Here is a 25,332-nt window from a genome sequence, read left to right as displayed (position 1 = left end):
TCTGAGGATGTTTATCGGACATGCTTGGTTTTTACTGCAGGTATACGTTAATCTTATATTATCAGTAAGGACCTAGGTAATGTTACCGTTAGCGTTGGTTGAGTGATGGAGGCCAATTTGATTGATTGCATTTGTAGAAAACTATAAATGCGGTTATACCAAGCAAATTGATAGCAGCACTGTAATTGTATCTTTTCGACTGTCATTTGTTGCGCGTGCTACAAAAAATCATTCTGTGCAATGGAAGATTTACCAACGTTACACCGGTCTGATACAGTTCTGCCTAGACATGCGTGAGACTGAGACGCCTGTTTATTTTGTTTGAAGTGCGTGCAGGGTGTGAGAGGGGAATCGATGTGCTTTGATGAAATTAAAAAGTGAAATTAAAAAGCACGTGTGTGTTAAGTATCCAAACAATGACACCTTCATTTCATTATGGCTGCTTTAGCAACACACCTTAAGCTACTGTGAATAGTGGGTCCCATTCAGAAGTGGCTACTTCATTCGGCGCTTTCCTTGACTCATGGAGCTGCGTGAATTTTATTACAACTTTTAAGCCCGCGATATGGCAGTTTAAGTCCGGCTTGATACTGTAAAGGCGTAAGCCATTGGTTTCAAAGGAGATTTTTTTATTTGTGTAATAAGCCAGCATAGCCTATTGACAATTTATGTTGTAAATAAATAGGCCTACCTTATAAGCCTACCTGTAGCTTGGGGAAGCTAACAGCTTTCTATTAGGATCTAGTTTGTTAGTTACAGTTTTGTCATAACTCCCTGATGCATTTTTGCATTTAGAATAGCCAGAGCGTGGATATCTCAATCGAAAATTAAACAATATCGGTGCCTATGGACTAGGCTGGGTGAACCCAGCCTGATCTGCCCACTATTTATTTTTTGATTTCTTAAAAGATTGAGCTTGGTCTGGTGAAAGCCAGACTAGCCATGGACCTCAGTTACACAATACAAGGGAACATGAATCAGCCTATATTTACCCGCGAACAATAACAGGACAACAGCTCTTCAACTTTGGCCCGTTAAAATGTGTATGAACAGTAGCGACGCATTTCATCAAGGCCCATTTGGACATGTCAGTTATTTGCACCACTGGTTAGATGTAAAACAGCATTTCGTTTCAGACTACTGTTACTTAATTTGTGCATTAACAATAACGTTTCAGACTACTGTTACTTAATTTGCGCACTGACGATCATTTGCAGTTAGAGCACCCAAGCTTTGGAACAGCCTCCCTTATAACATCAAATCTGCACCATCTGTGGCTGTTTTCAAATCTAGTCTAAAGACCCACTTATATAAAATTGCTTTTTAAATAGTGAATGATTCCACTCATGTCTCTGCTAATTTATTATCATTATTATCATTTGTTTGTTTATTTTGTCTTGGGTACTATACTGTATACCTTTTCTATTCTCTTTTTTATATATATTTAGTTAAGTTTGTGTTTGTAGTTTGGTAGTTTACTATTTTATCATTTTTATTATTATTATTATTATTATTACTATTATTATTGTTGTTATCATTACTATTGTTTTGTTTTTTGCTTTGTTTTGTTTGTTTGTCTGTAGAGCACTTTGTGCTTTGTGCTTGAAAAGTGCTATATAAATACATTTTATTATTATTATTATTATTATTATTATTATTATTATTGACAATAAAGTATCACATGAACTAAAGATGACTAAAATCTTATGTAGAAGAAGAAACATTCACAAAAAATCTATCCATCCAAAAATGACCTTTGTTTTTGATAGCTGTTGAAAACGGCATGGAACTGACAGATGTTATTTTGTTTATAAATAAATAAATAAATAACATTATGCTGATACCTTTACCAAATACAATGTAATGTAGCCTACAGATGTAAGTGACCTTTCATCAATCCAGTTGCAATGGATGAACTGTGATGAACTGCTCTACTTGTGATTGTTTAGAGATTTTAAAGGTTTTATAACAATGCTACATCTTCTTTGGCTATTCTACAATCTATTCACCTTTTCAGCACCAGTAGGCTACTTTCTGTGCAGCCGCACACACACACTCAGGCATGCCAAACAAGCATACACAAAAGTTTCAAGAGTGGGGGATGGAGTAAAAGATGGAGACAAATTAAAGTGTGATTTATTTTCGCGGAACAGATGTACAGGACTGAGCGGCGGTCATATTTTGTACCGCTATGCGGTACATCTAGTTTGTTTTGCCATGGTAACCTGCAGGAATCTAACTATCTTCAGCAACCGTAGCCCCAATAGCAACAGACTGAGATCTGAATGCATGCATGCCGAAATAATAACCTCCTCCCTGCATTAGTAACATAAACATTCATTATAGCTATCAAGCCTTCTGTTATGTTTGATGCTACTTCTTGCAAGTTAGGGTAATTGAGACTCAAGTGGTGTAAGTGCCCCTGTAATCATTATCATTCAACTTATCAATAAGAACAAAATGTGTAAAGCATCATTGTCTCAAGAGTCCAGAAGGCTGATTCCCATAGATGTGTAGGCTAAACAAAAATAGACAAACAAGCAGGACACATACATGGCCTAGCTTTTATTCAGTAGTAAGTTCAGTATAAATGGGTCCAATCAGCACACAGCGAGAAGCATCACTGATCAAACACATTTGCTACAGGCTCATCTAGATGACTTTTCCTCATATATATCCACTTCAGAGACATGACTGGATTTGATTGCTAAATAAAATCAGTACAATCTGAAACAGACAAAACAAATGATGTTGGTTATGGCAAAGGAAGTAGCCAGTGATGTGACGTGCAGAATGTAACTGGACGATGATGATGTTAGCCCATGTTTTCTTGGATATTATGGGGTTCTGCTACCAATTTGTTACTGTCAAGATGTGTTTTTTAATCCTCGATGAAAAGAAATGTTACATTCCACATACAGTAGTGTGTTGAGATGTGCTCCTGTGCAGGTTGTAGTATCACAATCAGAATGAGCTTTGACAAGCCTCTGTTGGGCCATGTGGAAGGTACCACTACGATCTAAAGTAGTGTTACACTTACAATACAGCAGCTTACGAACATTCTTAGTTTCTCAGTGAAATAATCAGAGCAGTAATTTTACAGTGCAGAACAGGAAATGCAGCACATTGGTAACTATGGCTACAGTATGCTTATGTGTTGCTACGAAACAGAAGACAGGTACTTGTCAAAATGAAGCTTGTTAGATTTACTTTGCCACAGAAATAAATTGTGTGTCAACAATGTAAAATGCTCGTTTAAAAACATTTTCTCTACATAATATGTGCATTGCCTGGCCCTATTTCATTGAGTGCTTTTCCTTGAAATACAGAGGTGACCACTGAAAGGATAATCACAATTAACGAAATCTGAGGGCAAACCAACATCAAAAAAAGGAACATCAAGTCTTAAAAGGTTGGACAACACAGATGTAAATAAAAAAAGGAGCATTTAAAAACACATTTTTAAAAACACAGCCATAAATGATGACTGACAGATACATAAGACATGCAGACTGTAATGGATAATCAGACATGGAATTATTTGGTGGAAAAAGCACATAACTTAAGACCCTTTGTGTGTTTGTGTGTGTATTTATGTATGTGTGATTATGTGAGAGTGTGTGTATGTATGTGTGAGTGTGCATATATTTTTGTATATATACTCTCTCTATATATATATGTTTTTAAATTGTTCTTCTATCAGTCCCCCTGAATTTGTGTGCAGAGAGCTGATGTGTGTATATAGTCATATCTGTATGCATTTACGGAATATATTATCAGGTTTCATCACATTACATTGCCCCTTGTCATGGGGACCAGGGAAAGTGGGGACACACAACCGATTGAAAAGGTGGGGATGAGGCGGCCCACTCAGGGCAGTGCTCTGCCTGCCGAGGGGAGGGGGGAGGGCGGGAGGCCTAGCAGGAGACCTCCATGGTCTGGGGCCTGCTCTGGTTGTCCAGGCCCCCGGTGCCGGGCCCGTCCAGGGGACTGTTGAGGCTGCGCACGCGGCTGCTGTCCATGGAAGCGATGCTGGAGGAGGAGGTGGTGCGGGAGCGGCCCAGACGAGTCATCCCAGCAGATGGCACTGAGAGAGGGATAGAGAAAGGGAGGGAGAGAGAGAGGGAGAAATAAGGATAGGGAGAGAGAGGAAGAGCGAGAGAGGGAGGGATAGGAAGGGAGACGGAGAGCAAGAGAGATGAAGACACAGAGGAGGGAGAAAGAGAGAGAGAGAGAGAGAGAAAGGGAGAGGTAAGACAAGAAATCCATTAATGGTTCATAGAAATTCATGAGGTTCCCGTTATTTGTGTAATAAGGACAACAATGATCTTTGTCAATTTCCTCATTCAGCGCGAAATGTCAAAAAAAATATACATGATACATTTTCCCGGGGACAGTGAAAATATGCGACTGTGAGCATGTTTTCATTTGTGCAAGTTAAAATCTGATCCTTCTTCTCCCACACGACTCAGATGATACAAATACAAACAGCAAGCAACAGTCACGATCAGTAAAAATAAAATACTCAAACAGTTTCTTAATTTCTCAACCCGCCTATAAGACATGTCAGCCAGCAAAAAATACTAAGCATGCAAACAAAAAGAACAAAAAAGACTAACACAGTAACATCAACAATAATCCTTGTAGTTAACATAGGAGCCAGCCAGGATATGGTTGTAATCCATACCAATATCTAAAAACATAAAAGCCTCTAAAAACTAAAAATGAAAATAGAAAAATAAGAAATAACATAAACACATATAAAGGCACACTTATACATCTTAAGTGGTTGAATGATTGAACAGGAAGCAGAAGAGCCAGCAATAATCTGATTGGTCTGCCTGAAGTGCCACTCTTCAGATGCTGGTACCTGATTCGGTGCTGAGGTGGCTGAGCAGTAGAGAGGGGACTGTTTGGATTGGAGAGAGAGAGCAGATTCAGGTGGGTGAGGGAGGAGGGAGGAAGGGAAAGACACAGTGATGGAGAGATAAGGAGTTGGAGATAAGGAGTAAAGCTGAGACATGCTCAGCTTTATTGACAGATGGGAAACAAACACCACAGGTGGAACATCGGGGTGTGTGTGTGTGTGTGTGTGTGTGTGTGTGTGTCAGGGATGGAAATGAAATATGTTGTCCACCTGCCAATGTGGATGGTGGATTCTGGAGCCCAACAGTGGAGATCATGTAGAAATGTCCTACAATTGCAAAACTGGGTTACTCTGGAACGGCTTATTGTATAGGGAAATGCATTACACCTTTGTGTTCGGTAAGGTCTGCTGTTTATTTTGATTTAAGCTTTGTCCTGTGTTGAGTGAAGAGTTTGTGAGATATTCCACTGAGATGAATGGGCGTGTGAAGATGGGCGCAGAGCTGTATACAGAATAGTAGCGAACCGTGTATCACAGCAAATAGTGCCTAGCATCTCTGAGAAAAAGCTCTTTCATGTGATATCTGTGTGATGAGTACTTCGCGAGTAGTTCAACAGAGAAGAATAGTTGAATTTGGACACACTTTGGGCCAGATGAACTAACGCTTCTGCACCTGCTTCAGGCGTATTTGTTTCGCAATGTGCACATAAAAACATGGTGAGGTAAGTACAGAGGTAAAAGTGCAGACTGCCTGCCGTGGGAGTTGAGAATGGCAATTTGCACTTTTCCGTGTCATGCATATGCATTCATGAGGGTCAGGGGTAAGTGGGAGTTTTGTGTAAAAAGATGCGAGGAGAAGCGTAAAATGCACTTAGGTATTCCCCTGTATGTACGAAAACTGCCCATGAAAGCGCACGTCTGTTTTGCGCTGAAATATTTCTGCCTTGTAAAAGCAGGTGTTAATCCAAATTGCAACAGAACTGCTATTCAGAGCACCAGTTTTGTGTCTTTGTACTATATCAAAAGCAACCTTAACGCTGAAATATTTCTGCCTTGTAAAAGTAGGTGTTAATCCAAATTGCAACAGAACCGCTATTCAGAGCACCAGTTTTGTGTCTTTGTACTACTGTATATCAAAAGCGACCTTAAAGGTGCTCTAAGCGATCTTACACAGTTTCTAAGCTAAAACATTTTTTGTCACATACAGCAGTGGCGATTGCTGCTCTTTGGAACAGGGGAAGCTCTGATAAAAATGGTCAATTAAATGAATATTATTAAGGTGCTATATTGTTCTTTGAGGGCAAAAATTATCCCAAAACCCAGAATAGGCCAGTAGGCTATAGAGTTGGCATGGCAGACATGGCATAATGTAGCCTACACCGCTACATAATGTAGCCTATAATAGCGCCCTACCTTACTTAGCCTAAATACACAACTGAAACAAAAGCAAGTCACAAACTCTGTAACTCCACATTACGGTTTTATTTACAGTATGCTATTTACAAAGACAAATAGAAACCGATTGTATTGCTCCCAAATTATGAGAATTTGAGCTGCAACTTGCCTTGCCTCTCGACTTCACCTGCCAACACTAACGGTACCGATCCACTTGCACGACACAACATATGCATGGGGTCGCGCTGCCTCCCCTCGTTCAGTCGTGTGTGGGCGTTTCATTTAAAATATCAGTTACCAGCTCATATTCAATTCGTTTTAACGTATCTTAAGTGTTTTTCCACAAATGGACCACAATTTTAGGCATGTACTTAACAGTATACAACACATTAATAGCCTAAACAAACTATGCAAGCCATTTCGAAATCTTGTTTTATTTAAACTACTCAATGCAATCTCAAATCCTCACCAGAAACACCAACAGTCAATATATTCATCCAAATCGTAGTTTCATTTGTTTTATGGACTACTAGGTGGTCGTGGAAGAGATCGTTAAAACATTATTTGTCTTGTAAGCGGAACCAAAGTTTCACAGGCACCGTTGTGGTAGAACAAAGGACCTACAACCTCGTCCTTTCATTGGAGAGTTGCCTCGCGTTCAGGCCATCCTTAAAAATATTTTCATTTGCCGTAACCCGACCGACCCTGTCAATTTAGAACCGACCGAAATATTTATTATTTTCCCCTTTTAGTCCGACCGACTTGCCGGTTGTAAACTTGCGTTAATACCGACCGATTGTTTTTTTTTACTCTAAACAACCAATACAAATACAATAAAATAATATTTATTTTAGTAGGCCCAAGTATTGTGAAGATAAATTGCCTACATGCAAATGTGGCTCACTTAAATAAAACCCTGTGGCGTCATCTCTACACCATTGGTTTTACGCAATGTCACACTATGGCCTACGCTTCGTTTCATTCACATAAACTGATAACACTTTTACTTGGCACGAAGTTCTGGAAGAACTGTGGCCAGATCTTTTCTCTTCCCTTCTCCCCACTAGTCTAACGGTGACCGTGTCGGAGTATTGAAATTGGTTGTGGTCTATTCAGCATTTCTCAAAATATGGGTCCACAACATGGAGACTGCTGGTCCGCGGAGTCGTGGAGTGAAATTAGGCCCAGTGCTTCATCTGATAATTTGATGCGCCAGTTGATCAAGAAAACCGCCGTGGATCGAAAAAAAAGAAAACAAACGTTTCTGCTATCGATGTCATTAAACATGGAGCCCTACAATTAAGCGGTGGTATGAGCATTCATTCAATGCGCGTCTGCGCGAGAGAAACTGAAACTAATCGATAACGTTGGTATCAAAGCTCCGAAACTTAATAGAACAACGTTGTTTTTTTGAACTTCCTTAGAAACAGAGCAGAGACTGTATAATACACTGTATAGCATTGAGTATTGTATAGTCAAATTTCAATATAACGTGGCCAAGAGCTATTGTAGCCTTCTTTCTGGGAACATGTAGATGAGCCCTATGACCCCAAAGTCTGCCATGACCGGGCCTCAGGTCAAAGAAGTTTGAGAAAGGCTGGTCTATATAACCTGCATCAGAATGAGGTTTGCAATGGTGCGCCTGAAGGCACGGGTTGAAGACCCAGTCAGTTACGTCACGATATGCACATTTGTGTAAATTCATTCCTATGTAATCACCATGACCAAAATTGTACTTTTTTTTTTTTAGTTTGAATCTTGAAAAAAAAAATATTGACCTACCTACCGACCCATTTTAATTTTTTTTTGGCTGTTACTGCAAATAAAAATATTTTTAAGGATGGCCTCAACGGATTCATTTGCATAAAGATGGGGCTTAAGCCCTTTTTTGACGTATAACATATTTTCAAATGCAGCTGCCTTCCCGAATGCTTTATGGGCGTTAATTAATAAACGGCGTCACCCATAGGACTAGAGTGGAATGCGACACGACAAAATGAAGTGAAGTGCTAGTGGATCTGTACCGTAACATTAACGCATCCCTTGAACTTGAACCACTTCCTGTCAGATCGCGACATATGCTGTCAATCAAAAAGAGTCCAGCCTCTATGACGGTTCCTCCAATCATCATACAGAAGCTCGGCGTCCATGCCATCCCATTGTCCCATTCACTCCCAGAGACGCCGGGCTTCCCTGGAAATGACTATTTTGTGGCCAATAAACATGTAGCTTTTCTGTACTGAGATCAGCCCACTCTGTAGTGCCATTGAAAGTCCAGTCCGATTGTCTATGGGTTTTTTGATGGATCGTGTCGTCACAGCAATGTATTACGGGTGCGAAATCACGATAAATGACCGGCAAAACCTTATTGCTGAACAAACTAGCCATGAAGATGAACATGTTTTCAGCATGTTCTAGTTGGAATAGTAGGCTAGAAGCGGGTTGGCCATGGCGCTGATAACTCTACGTTCGCAAATGTACGAACATCTGGGAACTTTCTGGCCTGCCTTATAGGTCTAAATCTGTCATAGCCGCCTTATGGCGGTCTAAATAGCACCGTGTCATAGTGTCATAGGCTAGTCTAGCAACTCTCCGTTGGCTTGTGAGCTCGAAAAATTAAACTTCTATCAGGCCAATCAAATTGTGTATAGAGTCGTTAGGCGGGCTTAACATAATGATTGATGGCAGAGTTGCAACGGTTTGGCTTGAATTCCCTGCTACTTGAAAACAAAGAAGATGGATGTTGCTGTTGGCCAACAGTGTGACATGAGTTAAGCTTGTTTTAAGATGGCAAAAGTTTGAACTAGCTAACTAGCTCTACTGGTGGGAAAACGCATGGGACTCAGCGCTGTCCTATTGCGTGCAGAGGGAATTTGAAAGACAACTGATTATCCCGCCCCTCGGACTGAGCACTGTGAACGGTGAGTGCCCAGACCCTACATTTTATTGTGGGTCTGGCTCGTCAGGCTAGCGGGCCGGATTAAAATAGTAGCCTATGCGGGCCACTTCCAACTATTTGCGTGAGGACATTAGCCTGTGTGAAGATGCACAGTTCTTGCTAGCGCACAGATCTTGCTAGCGCATGAAGCGCTGAGCCTATGTTGTGTGGAAGATTGCAGCTCACTGATAGTTGAGGGGACTGTATCTTTTAATAGGTTACTAGTAACATTACTTTTAACCGTCAGTAACCATAAGTTGACCAAATTCACCCGCCAGTAGGCCTACACAAATTCACCTGCATTTGGCTGGTGGCGGGTGTTAATTTCCATCCCTGGAGTGTATGTGTATATGTGTGTTTGTGTGTGTGTGTGCATGTAAAGGGAGACAACTCCGTCTGAGAAAATGGTGGGCTTGTGTCATTTCTGGTGAAATCTGGAAGGTGTTCCTGCTTTACCGTGAGAGAAGAGGAAACACCAGGTCCCTTTTTTCTTTACTAGGCCTTCCCGTCAGACAGCAACATTTAAGTATAGTCCCTCACACTATCAATATCGGCCTAGCTAGGAAGTGGAACGTTTTACTTATTTTGCCAAGGTAACGCTGCTAGCCTATTAAATGAGTAAATTACATTAACAGTATAAACCCACACATGTCCCTTCAAATATTCTATATAACTTGTCACTGCACTGAGGACATGACTAAACTAAAAGATCTCAGGGTGTACACTTCTGCTTGCTAAAGGAAGTGAGTCAAGATGAGAAAAATCAGTGGCCAATTTTGCTCATAATTAAATCCACAGACTCAACAGATATTGGTGATAAGAATAAAATCTTCTCACAACTCTGTGACTGACAAATCTGCTTTCAATGTGCAATCAAACCAAGTTATTTATTCAGTGACATCTAAAAGAGAATGGTCAGGATTATTCCTGATGTGCAAACGAGACAGATCGTGTGTGATGATTAAATGAGCATGACTATGTGATGACACCAACACATCTCATATCTCACAGATTATACCTACACATCTCTGTCAAAATCATGGACTGAAAGGAAGTTATGTATAAACAAAGAGGAACATTAACACCTTTACACATCAACATATTGTAAATAATATGCTTTGAGAACATTATTATTTATTGGATGGAAGACATTTTTTTATCTTGTGTGAATGAGCATTTGATGCCAGCCTCTTTCCTTCACTAATCCTCTGTTGACATTTCTCCAGCAGAGTCCTCCACCCTGAAGGCTTTATAATGCCCGCCCCCCCTGCGCGTCCCCCCCATCCCTCCCCCTTCAGGGTGCCCCAGCACAGGGCTAGCAGACCTTTGAGCTGCAATCCAAATGGAGGGGAGCCATGGGAAAAGAGAACGGCTTAAATGGGCAGCGCAAAATCTGCATTCGCCATTCAATCATTCAACACTTGCTTTGTGTGCAGGAACAAATAAACACCATTCATACCATACATCTAATACCAGCATCATTTATTTAGTATGATGCCTTTCAAGATACTTCAAAGCCTGATATTACAAACACTAAAAAGTATATTACAACAGTGACAATGCAACTTCCCTTGTAGATTTTGCACAAATGCTTTTTATTGTGTTGTTTTTGCATGCATTCATTCAAATCAATTTGGGCTGTGGATGCGGCCATAAGGCTACAACACAATGCTCATCAAAAGGAAAGTTACATCTTACATTGTTGTGTTTCGAAAAACGGAGGCACTAGGCAAACAAACACAGCACACTCTCAACAGGCAACTGCTCTACAGAGCTTATAAATGCAAGTCATGCTAGGAAACGTGGTGGTTCTCCTACTTACAGCTGGGGCTATGGACCACTGTGGAGACGAGACAGGAAACAGAGTTAGAGGCTCCAGACTGCGTGATGGGAGTGACAAACAGCACTTTCTCTATTAGCGCAGTGCTGGCTGCACTCCAGAGCTTTTCATTGCCGTGGTTGACAAAGACTGAGGCGAAATTGCTTCAAAAGCAGCGCTTGCTTTTCACACGAATCGTAACTCAACTCAATCCATCGGAAAAGAAATACTGCTTGGCTAAAGAATTGTTGTCTGGCAGCAGAAAAACTAGATGCTACACTAAACAAGTTTGAAAGTTTTGTTTGGAAAGCAAAATGAAAAGTTTTTTTTACTTACTGTAGCCCATTCCCTGGACAAAATATTTGAAGGCCTCTGCCAGTTTACCAGGCTATAGTAGAAGGAGAAGGAAAAATGAAATTACTGTTAGTTTACAACAAAATTGCTTTTTATTTTTGTAAATATTCAATATATCAACAATATGTCCTACAGATATTTTGGTAACAGAGAAAGGCATTAAGTGCTTATCTATTCTCAAAAAAAAGCCATACTTCTACCAAAACAAATATAAATATAACTTCTCTAAAGTCTTGGGGTATACGTTGTTAAGGTAATACACCAATTCTGAAGAATTTTGACTGGTTACATTTCCTGAAAATGCATTTCAGTCAAGACCAATTTGTCAAAGAAATATTTTATTACCCTTTGTATAAAGATACATTTGGTGGTAAAATGCATTTTTTTTCCTTGGTTAGTTTATTGACTGCATTGAGGCAGTTTCTGACAATCATTGACACTTGCTTGAGACTAGTTTTTAATATTAATAACCACTGGCCTTTAATACCTTTAACTAACATTGGCCTTTAATTTGATTACAGATATAAAAAGAGCTAATGGTGTAAATAATAACAGTCTTATATGCAACATCACACATTTATAAACGGCAAGTAAATAGTACAGGGATAATGGCCGCCCACCTGCACAACCTGGGGCAAACCACCACAGTCAGCCATCTGCTCAGAGGGACACAGCCAAAGGAAAGAGTAGAGTGTTAATACTGCACACCGTGGTGGAATTCATATGAATCATACAAATTGAGTTTGTATGTTAAATTGAGTGTTTAAATGTAACATTAAAGGAAGGTGAAGTACTTAGTGAAAAATATTCAAGAGATGTTTTTTTTTGCATTTGAATGAGCCAGTTGACCAGTGTTCTCACCTTCAGGAGGGTGGTCTTTATTGGGTTTAACCTCGAGTTACACTCAACCTGTGCAGTCACATGAGAGATTTGAGTTGCAGCGACAATCTTACCACATACATGTCATATATATCTTTAGAAATCCCCTAGCTCTCCCCTGCCTCTCTTCAGGGAAGAGCCCCAATTTCTTTAGTCTTAAGTGTCTATTTTTATGCATATAGCGCAAGCAGAATGTTATTACTGGAACAGTGAATCACAGCCTGTTACAGTTGGATGTGATCATTCTTGATATGCTAAGAACTTAGCAGCCAGTAAATACCTAATGTCAGCCCTGAATCATGGCACTTACCACTGCATCAACGGCAGGAGATGTATCACCGACCACCAGCAAAGAGGGACACCTGTACGGCAAGAGTGAAGGGTCACAAATGAAGAACAACACCCACCACCACCCCACTGCCATATCCCACTGTAGCAGTATGAGAGTCCAGAACCTCCACTTACGTCAGCGTGTTCACAGTGTCCTCGTTGAGGCCCACAGTTGGCCTCTCAACACCCAGGTCACGGCGGCTGCAAAAGGCAATAGACCAATAAGACCTCATTACGGCAGCTGTGGCATGATTTCCCTAAGGAGCAGGGATGGGATGATGGGGAGGGGTGTAAGGGTGCCTCGGTGGGTCATTACCTGCTGTAGGAGGCGCAGAAGAGGCCAAGATTGTCCTGGTTGATGTCCTGGGCGATGTGGAGCCGGTAGGTCTGAATGAGCTCCATGTTGTCCGTCAGCTCATCCTGAGGGCAAACAGAGACCACTGGACTCAGAGATCAGGCCAGGAGTCTGGTTCACCGGATCCAGCGACACTCACCACACTTTACATAAAGCGCTTTATCCAGGCATCCAAAGCACTGTACAGTGAAGGGGGAACCCCAATAACTATCATCAATGTATTAACTAGCACCCAGCTGTGCCAGAGAGCTCACCACACAGCAGTTTGAGGTGGAGAGTGAGGGAATTAATAAATGAGCCAATTACACTGGGGGTGATTAGGGGGCCGGATTAAATGAGCCAATTTTACTGATTAATTAAGTTATTCTTAATGAAAAGGTAATGCAGATCTGTGCCTTGATAACATCTCAAACCAATTACAGAAACACTTATTATTCTAAATGATCAAATATCTTCTTAAAGACTTGGACATAGCCTACTGTTATCAAAATCTTTATTCTTCTTCACAATAGACTCGGGAGTTGGAAATATATTCAGAATGACCAAAGCCCTTGGCAAACATCTCAGAATAGGACATAGAAAAAGGCTGATGTTAAATCCGAGCATACTAGATGGAAAAACTCAGCCTTAAGATGAATGAATATACACACTTCGGACAAGGCAGCAGTACTCACAGTGCTGAAGTGGTGAGCCATCACATTGTCCACAACGCTGCTAGTCCAGCCGGAAAGCTGAAAAGGCAAATTAAAGCATGTTCCACTCCCTTCCTGTTCCTTCCCTTCTCTCACATCATCATTTTAGAACACTCTTAATTAACATTTAAAAAGGTATTGTACAATCATCACAACCCTCAGTGCTACGCTGTGGATTCTTAAAAAAAAAAAAAAAAAAAAACTCTTTGTGTATAATTTGTGCAATGTATTCAGTGTCTTGTCTGCCATTTTGTGTCAATTGAACATTCTATTGCAATGAATCTGCTCCATGCTGCTGGAATGTGTACGTAAACATGCAGAATCTCATGTCATTTGTATTCACTGACGAAAGCATCAAACGGTCAAATCCATATCAGCTGCACTGCAGTGAATAGAGAAGATTAAAGGCTCACCTTGGAGGCGGCCCAGTCAATCCAACCCTCGGCACAGGAGTCCACATTGATGAGTACCAGGCCCTCGACCAGGGAAGAATGGTTAAGCTACAGCAGACAGACAGATAGAGAGAGAGAGAGAGAGAGAGAGAGAGAGAGAGAACATTCTGGTCTCTAAAAAAGGCTAAGCTGATGACATACACAGAGAGGGTGCCTTGTGCAATGCAGGTCTGCCACAGTCACGACGCTCTAGCTCTCAGATTTATTTTATTTAAATCGAGATTTATGATCACACTACGCCCAGGTGAAAGCCCCGAGACTCAGCAGTAAATTACCGCTACTGGTACCATGGGACAGAGGCTTTAGGTATATTGTATTACCTTCAGGCAATTCAGCTGCAGGTCTCCCAATCTGCTTAGTTTGTTATATGACAATATATAGCTTGTGTTTAAGCGCTATGTTTGTCCATAAAAACATAGCCAAACAGGATTTGGGGGGTCAAGCAGGTGCAAGCAGCCCCTCCACTGGCTCTCCCCCCTACTCATCTTTTCCTCAGCTGCATCAATCTTTCAACAGACCCCCCCCCCCAGAGATGAGAAAGAGAAGTGAATCTCCTGGTAAAACTGATATTGCAGATGAGAGAAAATGTACTAATCTGCCTGTGTGTGTGTGTATGTAGTTCCAGACAGCTGACAGTGATAAATAGTCCATGAAATATGCTGATTTTATCACACAGAAGTAATTATGCAAAGCTGCATATTCAGAAAAGCAATATGTGCCCTTCACACAGGCACATTAGTTTGAATACATATTGGGACTTGCAAAAGATGAAATATTTCAGATGTGGCTCACTATAGGCCTGTTCCTGGAATCTACCCTATGAGCATAGACTTCTTGAAATAAAGAGGAACAGATTACGGATCAATATTCAGACTGAGTATAGGCCAGGGGACCAATTAAAACTAAAATGCGAATTTCTCTGCCATGTAGTTCAACAGAGAGGAGGACAGCCATCTTAAAGCAGAGAAAGCAACTCAGTGCAGCTCATTCATTTATACATGACCCATTAAATAAACAACAGATTTGCTGGGAAATTGGAAAACGTGGAATTTCCAGTGTAATTAATAAACTATGCATTCATTAAAGTGTCTAAAGAGCAGTGTAAGGGATGAGTTGGACTCACAGCGAATCGGCTTAGGATGTATGCTCCGGCCCCAACACCGATACCAATTACACTGCTAATCCTGTGGACAACAGAAAAAAACACACACACACACACACACACACAACCTTCAGTGAATAAGATGTGCAATCACATATAAAGGAACCCTCCAGTCTAAAAACAACCTAAGGTCCATTTTTGTATAATAATATACAGGGTTCGCACTCTAAGTCAGATGTAAAATTCCATGACCTTTCCCTGACGAAAAACCTGAATTTCCATGACTTACTATAGAATGAATAGTACAATATACCGATCAAAGATTTCAGAGTAGCCGCATAGCGTTCAAGAATCTATGACTTTTTTTAGAGTGAGAGATGAATAAATGTAGCCTAGAAATCTAGACACACCCTAGCGGCAGCAAATTACATTTGCTGCCAGGGCTAGTCTAGCAACTCTCCGTTGGCTTGTGAGCTCGAAAAATGTAACTTCTATCAGGCCAATCAAATCGTGTATGTAGAGTCGTTAGGCGGGCTTAACATAATTATTGATGGCAAAGTTGCAACGGTTTGGCTTGAATTCCCTGCTACTTGAAAACAAATAAGATAATGTTGCTGTTGGCGAACAGTGTGACACGAGTTAAGCTTTTATTAAGTTGGCAAAAGTTTGAACTATAGAAAAAGATACTATTTATCTTATTTATTAGAAAAAGATACTATCTGATACTATTGTCTGGCACCTGCAGAAAACTTTACTTTGGATGTGCGCACCCACTCTTCGAAAAGTTTGAACTAGGCAACTAGCTCCGCTGGTGGGAAATGCATGGGACTCATAGCGCTGTCCTATTGCGTGCAGAGAGAATTTGAAAGACAACCGATTATCCCGCCCCTCGGACTGAGCACTGCGAACGGTGAGTGCCCAGACCCTACATTTTAATGTGGGTCTGGCTCGTCAGGCTAGAATAAATGGGCTTTGAATAAACAAAGTTGGACTAACCACAACCACTCAAGCAGCAGTAAAGCTAATTACCAGATAAACACCAATTCTGCCTGGAAATATATTTGCATTAACATTTTGGCAAGTACATATTAAACTGCTAAAAACATTCCCTGATATTCCATGATTTTGCCCCACGAATGATAAAATTCCCTCCCTGACTTTCCATGTCTGGAATAGACTTTATTCAATTTCAATGATTTTCCAGAAGTTCCATGACCTATGAACCCTGAATATAATGAGTGTAGACTTCCGTTGGGGACCAACATGATGTTAATCGGAGTAGTTTTGAGTAAGACCAGAATGGTCTTGCAAGGAAACAACATATACTGTAGCCTAGCATTGGGGGCAAGCTCTCTACGTCAAAGTAAAGCGCTACTTTCAGCCTCTAACTATGCTCAAAATATCATTACTCATCTGTGCTACTGTGTGGGAGGGTCCTTTAAGACAGACACCAACAATCAGAGAGCAAGACAGAGAGAGAGATGGCCATGAGCCGTGTGTCCAATCTTCATGATTGGGGTAGTTTGTGGTTTTGATTATGACTTTGGCTAGGTTACACTGTGTGGGTGCTCTCATCTTGACATTCAACTAATGTCAGCAGCGCACAGGCCTCCATGGGGGTGTCTCTACACCCAGACCAAGACAGCAAAGGTCACTAGTTTTGGTTCGACAGCATTACGCACACTGGTCAAATCAAATCTCTCTTCTTTTGCAGTGATTACACATTCATCATTCAGATTATTCAGACATCATTGACACATCACTATCAATTATTCATATACCATTAATGCATCATTAGTTGCAGACTTGCCATAAAGATATGTGCTCACGTGGGAGTACATAACAAGAGCCCCATCCCTCTCCTCTGAGGAGCTCCTGTCATGGTCTGTGTGACGCCGACTCCACAGGGCAGCGGGATTGTCATAATAACGAGGCCTCAAGGCCTGCTGTGCTACACACACACACACACCACACACTTACTCACCTCAGCTGAGTCAATACAGACGGTAGCATCTCGGCCAGCTCATCCATGCCGGGGTACTGGTACCTGTGGGGAGAGAGAGAGAGGTACGGTACAACATCAATCTGACAGTGGGGAAATTTGAAGACACACAATGTGTTACTATTTATGAAAGATAGCTTTGACAGTTAGAAAGTTATATGACTGAATTAGATTTGTGGACATCTATATAGACACACACACACAAACACACACACCACACAGACATAGATAATACAAACAAGAAACATTAAAACAGTGAAGGTTGGCCAATACTGAAAGCCTTGTAGCATGCAGTAGACTTGTTGATTTGCGTGGGAAGTTGGAAACTGCACTGTGTCATTATGAGCCTTGTTTATAATGGCATAATGAATCGGAAGAGAACATGAGGCATCAGATGCCGTGCCACCATTGGTCCCGACAGCCCTTCTAGTGTGTCATCTACCCAATGCTCCTCAGACTGGGAGCTGATGGCTGTGTGTGTGTGTGTGTGTGTGTGTGTGTGTGTATGTAAGTCTCTCTCTCTCTCCCTCTTTCCTCTCTCTCTCTGTGTGTGTGTGTGTGTGTGTAAGTCTCTATCTCTCTCTCTCTCTCTCTCTCTGTGTGTGTGTGTGTGTGTGTGTGTGTGTGTGACAAGCTGACTGTCTGACTCATCCAATCTGCCTGATCCAATCCGGCAGAGATCCCTCCTGCACCCACGCTCTCCCACAGCCTTACTGAACACACCCCTTGACTCCTCTCCATCTATTTATGAGCTCTTTTCGTAAACTCAGCCTTGGTTGGGATTCACGTCTAAATCTGGTATGGGAGGACATATAGTACCCGATGCTCGAATCTCATTAGGACACACCGAGGAGACTGACCCTGCCTGCGCTCCACATTGCATCAGACACAGAATAGAGGGATGAAGAAGGGAGAGAAACGCAGGGAAGGACAAAAAGGAACAGGTGGAGAGGGAGGAGTGCAGGGGTGATGGAGGCTACGTAGCATAACGAAAAAGAGTGAATCAATTAAAACAAAGAAAATTAATAAAAATTGTTCATAAGGATCCAGGTCCAAGTCCTGTGATGGACATTACTGAGTCCTACTCCTCATCTGACCCCTACGTGTTTCCTGCCTGCTCACGACTAGCCTTTCTTATGAAGGCAATGGAAGCCATTTTGAAAAAAGACAAACAGTAACAGAATATAGAGACAGAACTTGCACAGAGGGGACATGGAGCCTGCTAGGACAGGAAAGGAAGGTGTGTGTCTGTGTGTGTGTGTGTGTGTGTGTGTGTGTGTGTGTGTGTGTGTGTGTGTGTGTGTGTGTGCACATGAGTGTGTATGTGTGTGTGTGTCCAATGTCCACGCTGAAAGGCCCAGAGCTGCTGCTCACCCGGTGGGGAAGGGCGGCGCGGCCTCCTGCTGTCCCGGGGCGTCCACATGCACCACAGCAAAGTGATGCGTGATCTCCTGCATGTCCTCATAGTTAAACAGCGTGTTGAAGCACGACTTATCTGCAGATGGACAACACAAACAAAGACAATATGCATCAGCTTCAACTAAGTCCTTCAGGTGACCTTCATTTTATATTATCAGCTAATATTACTATGTGAATGCATATAACAGGTGAGCGTGTGTGTGTGTGTTTGTGTGTTTGTGTATGTATGTGTGTGTGTGTGTGTTTGTGTCTGCATACCATAGAGTGTATGTAGTAATTTCGTGGATGCCGTCAACATTCTAATCTACTGTATAAAACTCTGCCGCACAGTAGCACTGGACACCTGTTGTGTGACGCCACTCCAGTGTTTTGACTGTGTGTTGCTTTAGGGTGCTACTACTGCAGTACTCACGGTTTAGGCCGATGTCATGGTAGGTCAGGATGACTGGCCGATTGCCCTTGGGGACGCCCCTCATGGTCACATGGAGCACACCGTGGGGGGTCTCAATGTCATGCTCCTACAAGCACACACACAGCAGAACACACACACACACACACACACACACACACACACACACACACACAACACAGATATACACAGGTCAGCAGGTAGTTGCACTGAACCACACAAAAGAGTGTGGGAAAACTATGACCCACTTTGACTTTTTTCCCCTATGCATAGAAAATCTCATTCACTGACACTAGGCGCAGAAAAACTTTCCCATTCTGAAAACGTTAATGACCGAGGGTTTAAAGTTTAAGGAAGATGGTTTCCGATTGAAAACGGAATTGAAACAATGCGAGATCATATTTATTTTTAATCTTGCAACAATTTTAGACAGAAAATATGAACTCAGTGTGCAATGGCCTTGAGAGTTTGTATGGTAACTGACTTAATGCTCAGAGGGAACACTCAGGGGAGAGTGGGAGATTGCAGTGCTTGTTGTGGCTCTGGACCCAGTACAGGAGAGAAGACATAACACCACTGTCTGGGAGAGTCAGAACCAGAGCACTCCCCCACGGACCATATGCCAAGATCAATACCGAACCGGTTAAAGCCCAACACTATCAACCCGGCACAGAACCAACAACCCAGTAAGAAAAGAGCCAGTCCAGCTCAAGCAACGCAGTGACCCAAACCTCACCCACCCCACAGAAAGCCTGCAGTAATAACGCAAACTCACTCCAGTAACCTCGAAATACAAAATAACTCCTCACTCAAGCAACCTTGCAAAACAGCAACTCCCCAACACTCCCCTCCCTATCTCAACCACAAAAACCTAACATAACAAACCCAGCCCCAACCCAAACCAAACCTGAAAGACCCTGCCAATAACACTCTAGCCATGAAGACCCAGTTCATCCCTGCTAACCCACAGTTGGCCCAGCCATAACTCTGCTTCAACAACCTGGGAAACACAAGATATTCACAACTCAACCCGCAACATCTGAGCAGAAAGTCGTCATAGCACACACAGCACAAATTTATTCCGCATATCCCTCTCTAATATCTCTGTCATCATGAGAGGCCTTATCTCTCCGCTGATCTGGGGTCTGTGGTGCACGTGTAATGGGAGGAAGAAAAGCATCACTTCCTAAGAGGGAGTACTGCGGCGGCTCAGCAGTAGTATGACTCATCTGGCAAGCATCAAGATTTACACCAGAAAACGCCCCTCATGGAAAACCATAATCTATACATCACCTCGGGATGAGTGTGATGGGAAATATATGATGCATATCAGTGAGTGTTTGAATGTGTGTGTGTGTGTGTGTGTGTGTGTGTGTGTGTGTGTGTGTGTGTGTGTGTGTGTGTGTGAAAATTGCTAATCTATATATACGAGTGCCAGTAATGCTCTGACTCAGGACAACAGTTGGGCAGTGATGTAAAGAGGTTGACTTGAAAATGGAGAGACAGAATGATTCTGTGTGAGGGAGGAGACATACTGGAAAAAAGTCTCCACTCCGTAGATATCTCAGCAGCAGCGCATACACACACACACACACACGTCTTAGAGGAGTGTGTACAGAAAAAGACTGTGTGCATTTAGGCATTCTGTAGGCTCAGAGCAAACAAACACACATGCACAATGGTACACAGAAATGTTTGGACACACGCTGTCATATGTTCTAAATAAAAGAAAAAGATGACAGAGAAATCAATTCAATTCCTCAAATCATACAATAAGACCATATTGAAAACATCCTTCCAGTTGCAAAATAACAGGAAAGTAAATTTAAAAGGCACTATTCTGTGAGCCTGAAATACTTCAGTCATTCAATCTGCACCGGAGAGAGACTGATCTCATTACTATTGATGGAAGGGAGGCTAGGCCCCCACTATGTGCTCTGGGGCACCTTCAGGAGCGACCCAGACCGGAAGTGATGCTGCAAAAATTCTGGGAGGTGGAGGCCAGCAAGTCTCCGTCACCCCGCTCAGTGACGGATCCCACATCACATCCATTAGCAGCTCCCAAACACCGATGACATCACAGTCACATGACCACACTGCTGTGCAGACAGGACAGGACAAGGTAAATATATGAATAGAAGGGAGGAGGGAGGGAGAGAAAGAGAGGGAGGGAGGGAGAGATAAGTGTGAGACACAAGGTGAGAGTGTGGGCTGGAGAAAGACAAATAAGCGAGGGATAGAAATAGGATCAGATATGGAAAGAGGTAGAGAGAGATTGAGAGGGAGGAATGCAAGAGCTTAAGGGAGAAAGAGAGAGTGAGGAGTGAGAGAGAGAGAGAGAGAGAGAGAGAGAGGGGGGGGAGTGGGACGGATGGGCCGAACATTGCCTGCAGGGTCCCAGAGCTCATCAATAAACCAGGGCTTGTTCAGGAGTGGCAGGTTATTACAGAGTAACAGCACTGAGGCTGCAGACGTGATGATGCAGTAGCCCTCCACCTCACAGATGGCTGCTGCAGTGTGTGTGTGTGTTTGTGTGCATATACACTTATATACATGCATACATGTCCAAGTATTTATTGTGCATGTATATAAAAAAGGAGATGGTGTGGTGTTTGTATGTGTGTGTGTGTGTTTGTATGTGTGTGTGTGTGTGTGTGTGTGTGTGTATGTGTGTGTGTGTGTGTGTGTGTGTGTGTGTGAGAGAGAGAGAGAGAGAGAGAGAGAAAGAGAGAGAGAGAAAGAGAGAGCATGCACTCATGTGCCTTTACATTGCATACAGCTGATGGAATGGAGGAGTAATTGCATAAAGGCAAGGGGGCTGAGGACGCATTACACAGAGCAAATATCAATCCCTCAAGGGCAGCAGCACTCTCCTTTTCCAGGAAATGCACACACACACACACACACACACACACACACACACACACACACACACACACACACACACACACACACACACACACATCCTCAGGCAGTCACCCTGAGACTTATTCATATAACAGGGAGCTATGCTAGCCATCCTGTGGTCTGCAGCATTGATTAAGTCACATGAGACAGAGTGCTCGAAACTGATAGGAAAAGGGTCATCTTCAACCAAGAGGGAAGATAATGTGACATCAACGAGCCATCGAGGCTAATAAGCCAGGTGAGGAGCCATCTTAGAGAAGGCACATTTACCTCGGAAATCATCGGCAGGGTGGCACGGCGCGATTGACGCCCCGAGGAACTGTGGGTAATTCTTTACTGCAGAGGAGAGGCCGAGAGAACTGGGGGTGGGAAAGGAGGCGCCAAGGACAACTAGTGGACGAGTTAGCCGCTCGTGCATGTGAAGAGTGGGACACAGACAGCAGATGCACACAGATGTACACAGACAGACACGAGTGCTGCTCTGAAACTGAAAGGGTAAGAGATGTGACAGAAGAGGAAGAGAGAAGAGGGAGTGAGAGAGAAAGAGAGAGACAGTCCTTGGTGGGAATTAAAAAAGCTCCAATGGGGAAAGACAAAGCCACAAATGCAGAAAAAAAACGAGAAGTTGCAGAGTAAGTTCTTGTGTAACAACAAAAAAAATCTGAGTCATCACATAACACGTTGCAACCATACAACTGATCTCAGATCTGCTGACGAGGACCCTTTTTTCCCCTCTCAGCGTGGGTGTGTGTGTGTGTACGTGACCCAAGGGGGTCTGATCAGAGCTGATCTGGAGTCAGCTGGCGAGCAGCAGAAACAAACACACCTCAGGGTGGGGCTCTGCGAGCGAGACAAGATACAAGCACCGCAATGGCTGCAACCCTTTCACCCCATTTTCTCTCTCTCTCTCCCTCCCTCCCTTTCTCTCTGTCTGTATCATGCTATCGCTCCATTCTCTCTTGCACTCACAAACACTAGTGCTCTTATTATGAAACAGACACACATGCACACATATTGACACATGTGCGTGCACACACATAGACAGACACACACACACACACACACACAAGGACACACGATGTAGCAAGAATGTGAGGATTCAGAGGTATATGGTGAGGCATGGCATCAGTAAATAGGGATCCATTTATATTTATTCAAGTTAGCTGTAAGAGCAAGAGCAGACACCAATGCTGCTTGATGAGTGTATGTAGATAAGGGCTGTGTGTGTGTGTGTGTGTATGTGTTTCTGTATGTGAATGGTATGTTATATAGCCTCACATCCCCCCACAAGCTCTTTCTCAAAGACAGCATCAATCATTTCATGCACACATGCACATACACACACACACACACACACATACACATATATATGCACAAACACACACACACACACATGATTGTCAACCATTACACAGCACTACTGGCACATCAGCACACACACACACACACACACACACACACACACACACACACACACACACACACACACACACACACACACACACAGACCTCAACAGTCATTTATCCCTCTTTCCCCCTGTTTTTCTCTCTCCCTTTCTCTCTCCAACAAGTACATGGGCAGACTGAAAAATCAGCCAACGCAGCCAGACACACCACACCCCAGCACAGCAGAGCAGAACTGCAGGAGAGAGGGAGAGAGAGAGGAAGAAGAGAGAGAGAGAGAGAGAGAGAGAGAGAGAGGGAGAGAGAGATGGATAGACAGATGGAGTGCCATGCAGTGGTAGAGAAAGAGGGAAAGAAAGAAATGGACAGCGTTCAGGAGAATGAATGCAATGTGATGAAGGCTTTTTCAGGGTGTAAATTACATTATATTGTATATTATATATAACATTATATACCTAAGAGGCACTCTATGGCCTGTCCAACCACATAAGACTGCTGACACAAACATAAACATACATAAAACACACACACACACACACACACACACACACACACGTGTGTATGAGCATGTTGTAGCGTGGCATGAGGTCAGCATGAGGCTGTTTCTCACAGTCCGTGACACATGCACAGAGAGAGAGAGAGAGAGAGAGAGAGAGAGAGCACTGAACACGCACACATGCCAACACATCACTGGTCACACACACACACACACACACACACACACACACACAAGAGTGTGCAGAAACCTGCATAGCAACACTGCAATGAGCCCAGAGGTCAGCTGAGAAGCTCACTCTGTCACACCACCACCACCACCATCACCCTGCACAAGGCTGAGAAGCAGCTGCAACAACAGCAGCAAAACCTGACCACTGCTGGAACATTCCCTGACACATCCGCACAGAGAGAGAGAGGGAGAGAGGGAGAGGGCAAGAGAGAAAAAGAGAGATAAGTGAAGTGAGATGGAAAGAGCAGAAGGGGAGAGATGGACAGAGTAGGAGAGATTGTAGAGAGAGAGGGAAAGAGAGAGGGAGAAGTCATGGAAGGTTGCGATAGAGAGATGGAGAAGGAGAGACGATGGAAAGACAGAGAGAGAGAGAGAGAGAGAGAGAGAGAGAGAGAGAGAGAGAGAGAGAGAGCGGGAGAGATGACAGGCGTGTCCGCGCTAGGAGAGCATCTCCTTGCACACTCACCACTGCATTCCCACAGCTCGTGAGCTGATCCACATCCAGCACTGTTGACATGGCTTCCAGCAAGCAGAGGACAGAGCAGCTGACTAACTGAACCTCAGAGGGAGGGTGAGAAGGAGGGAGGGATGAGACAGAGGAGAGAAAGAGAGAGAGAGCGAGAGAGAGAGAATGTGAAAGAGGCGGAGGAGAAGAGGAAAAGAGGTGGCTACACCCGTACAGATGAAGAGACAGCAGATGAAAACAGACAAAAGAGGAGAAAGGTGGAGGGACGAGACGAGAGGGTGAGAAACGAAGGGAGAGTGAGAGAGAGGGGGAGGAAGACCCTTTGAATGAGAGAGAGAGAGAGAGAGAGAGAGCGGAATGGGTAGGACGTGGAGACGGAGAGAGAGCGAGAGGAGAGAGTGAGAGAAGGAGACTGCGGTTTGCTCTCTGTGAGCACAAGGCGCTCATGCATACAGAGCAGCATCCAGGCGGCCGAGCGCTCTGATTGGCTGCTGGTCAGCTGATGCGGAGGAGGGGCGGGGATGTAGGGAAGGGTGGGAGAGAGAGATGGGATAGCAGCCCTACAGAGAATGCCAGATAGAGAGAAAGAGAGGGAGAGCGAGAATGAGAAACAGAGAAACAGGACGTAAAGGAGTGGATGTCTGTTTCGGCTACACTGCTTATTTATTTGGGTGTGGTTATTAAACTGTCATATGTTGATGCAGAAATCTGATTGGTTCAATGTATCCCTACAATTCCCTTATACTGCTCCATCATTTTCTGAACATTATCCTCATTATGCAGGAATAAACTCCAATATTGAACAAATATCCTTT

At 43.0% G+C, this 25,332-nt stretch overlaps 1 protein-coding gene across 6 annotated transcripts in view; it reads right to left on the bottom strand.

Annotated features, from left to right (window-relative positions):
* Nucleotides 1–2,545: 2,545 nt before the first annotated feature.
* ndrg3a (ndrg family member 3a) overlaps nucleotides 2,546–25,332 on the bottom strand; it is a 47,985-nt gene continuing 25,198 nt past the window's right edge. The window contains exons 1-16 of one of the 6 annotated variants that reach the window (XM_048255193.1): nucleotides 24,518–24,903; nucleotides 19,017–19,122; nucleotides 18,560–18,680; nucleotides 17,168–17,230; nucleotides 15,205–15,265; nucleotides 14,043–14,129; nucleotides 13,612–13,668; nucleotides 12,899–13,002; nucleotides 12,718–12,783; nucleotides 12,563–12,614; nucleotides 12,235–12,282; nucleotides 11,994–12,029; nucleotides 11,356–11,407; nucleotides 11,023–11,040; nucleotides 4,871–4,909; nucleotides 2,546–4,087 (exon numbers count right to left, since the gene is read on the bottom strand). In XM_048255193.1, the coding sequence (XP_048111150.1) occupies nucleotides 3,918–4,087; nucleotides 4,871–4,909; nucleotides 11,023–11,040; nucleotides 11,356–11,407; nucleotides 11,994–12,029; nucleotides 12,235–12,282; nucleotides 12,563–12,614; nucleotides 12,718–12,783; nucleotides 12,899–13,002; nucleotides 13,612–13,668; nucleotides 14,043–14,129; nucleotides 15,205–15,265; nucleotides 17,168–17,230; nucleotides 18,560–18,680; nucleotides 19,017–19,122; nucleotides 24,518–24,568 (1,131 nt within the window). In that variant the 5' untranslated portion in view covers nucleotides 24,569–24,903 and the 3' untranslated portion in view covers nucleotides 2,546–3,917. Of the gene's footprint in view, nucleotides 4,088–4,870; nucleotides 4,910–11,022; nucleotides 11,041–11,355; nucleotides 11,408–11,993; nucleotides 12,030–12,234; nucleotides 12,283–12,562; nucleotides 12,615–12,717; nucleotides 12,784–12,898; nucleotides 13,003–13,611; nucleotides 13,669–14,042; nucleotides 14,130–15,204; nucleotides 15,266–17,167; nucleotides 17,231–18,559; nucleotides 18,681–19,016; nucleotides 19,123–24,517; nucleotides 24,904–25,332 lie in introns of those variants that run through there. The other 5 variants (XM_048255197.1, XM_048255194.1, XM_048255195.1 and 2 more) reach the window with 5 other exon arrangements.

This window comes from Alosa alosa, chromosome 10 (assembly GCF_017589495.1).
Source record: "Alosa alosa isolate M-15738 ecotype Scorff River chromosome 10, AALO_Geno_1.1, whole genome shotgun sequence".
Lineage (NCBI taxonomy): Eukaryota > Metazoa > Chordata > Actinopteri > Clupeiformes > Clupeidae > Alosa > Alosa alosa.
The sequence above is the reverse complement of the archived record's forward strand: the minus strand, read 5'-3'. Positions and strand labels throughout refer to the sequence as shown.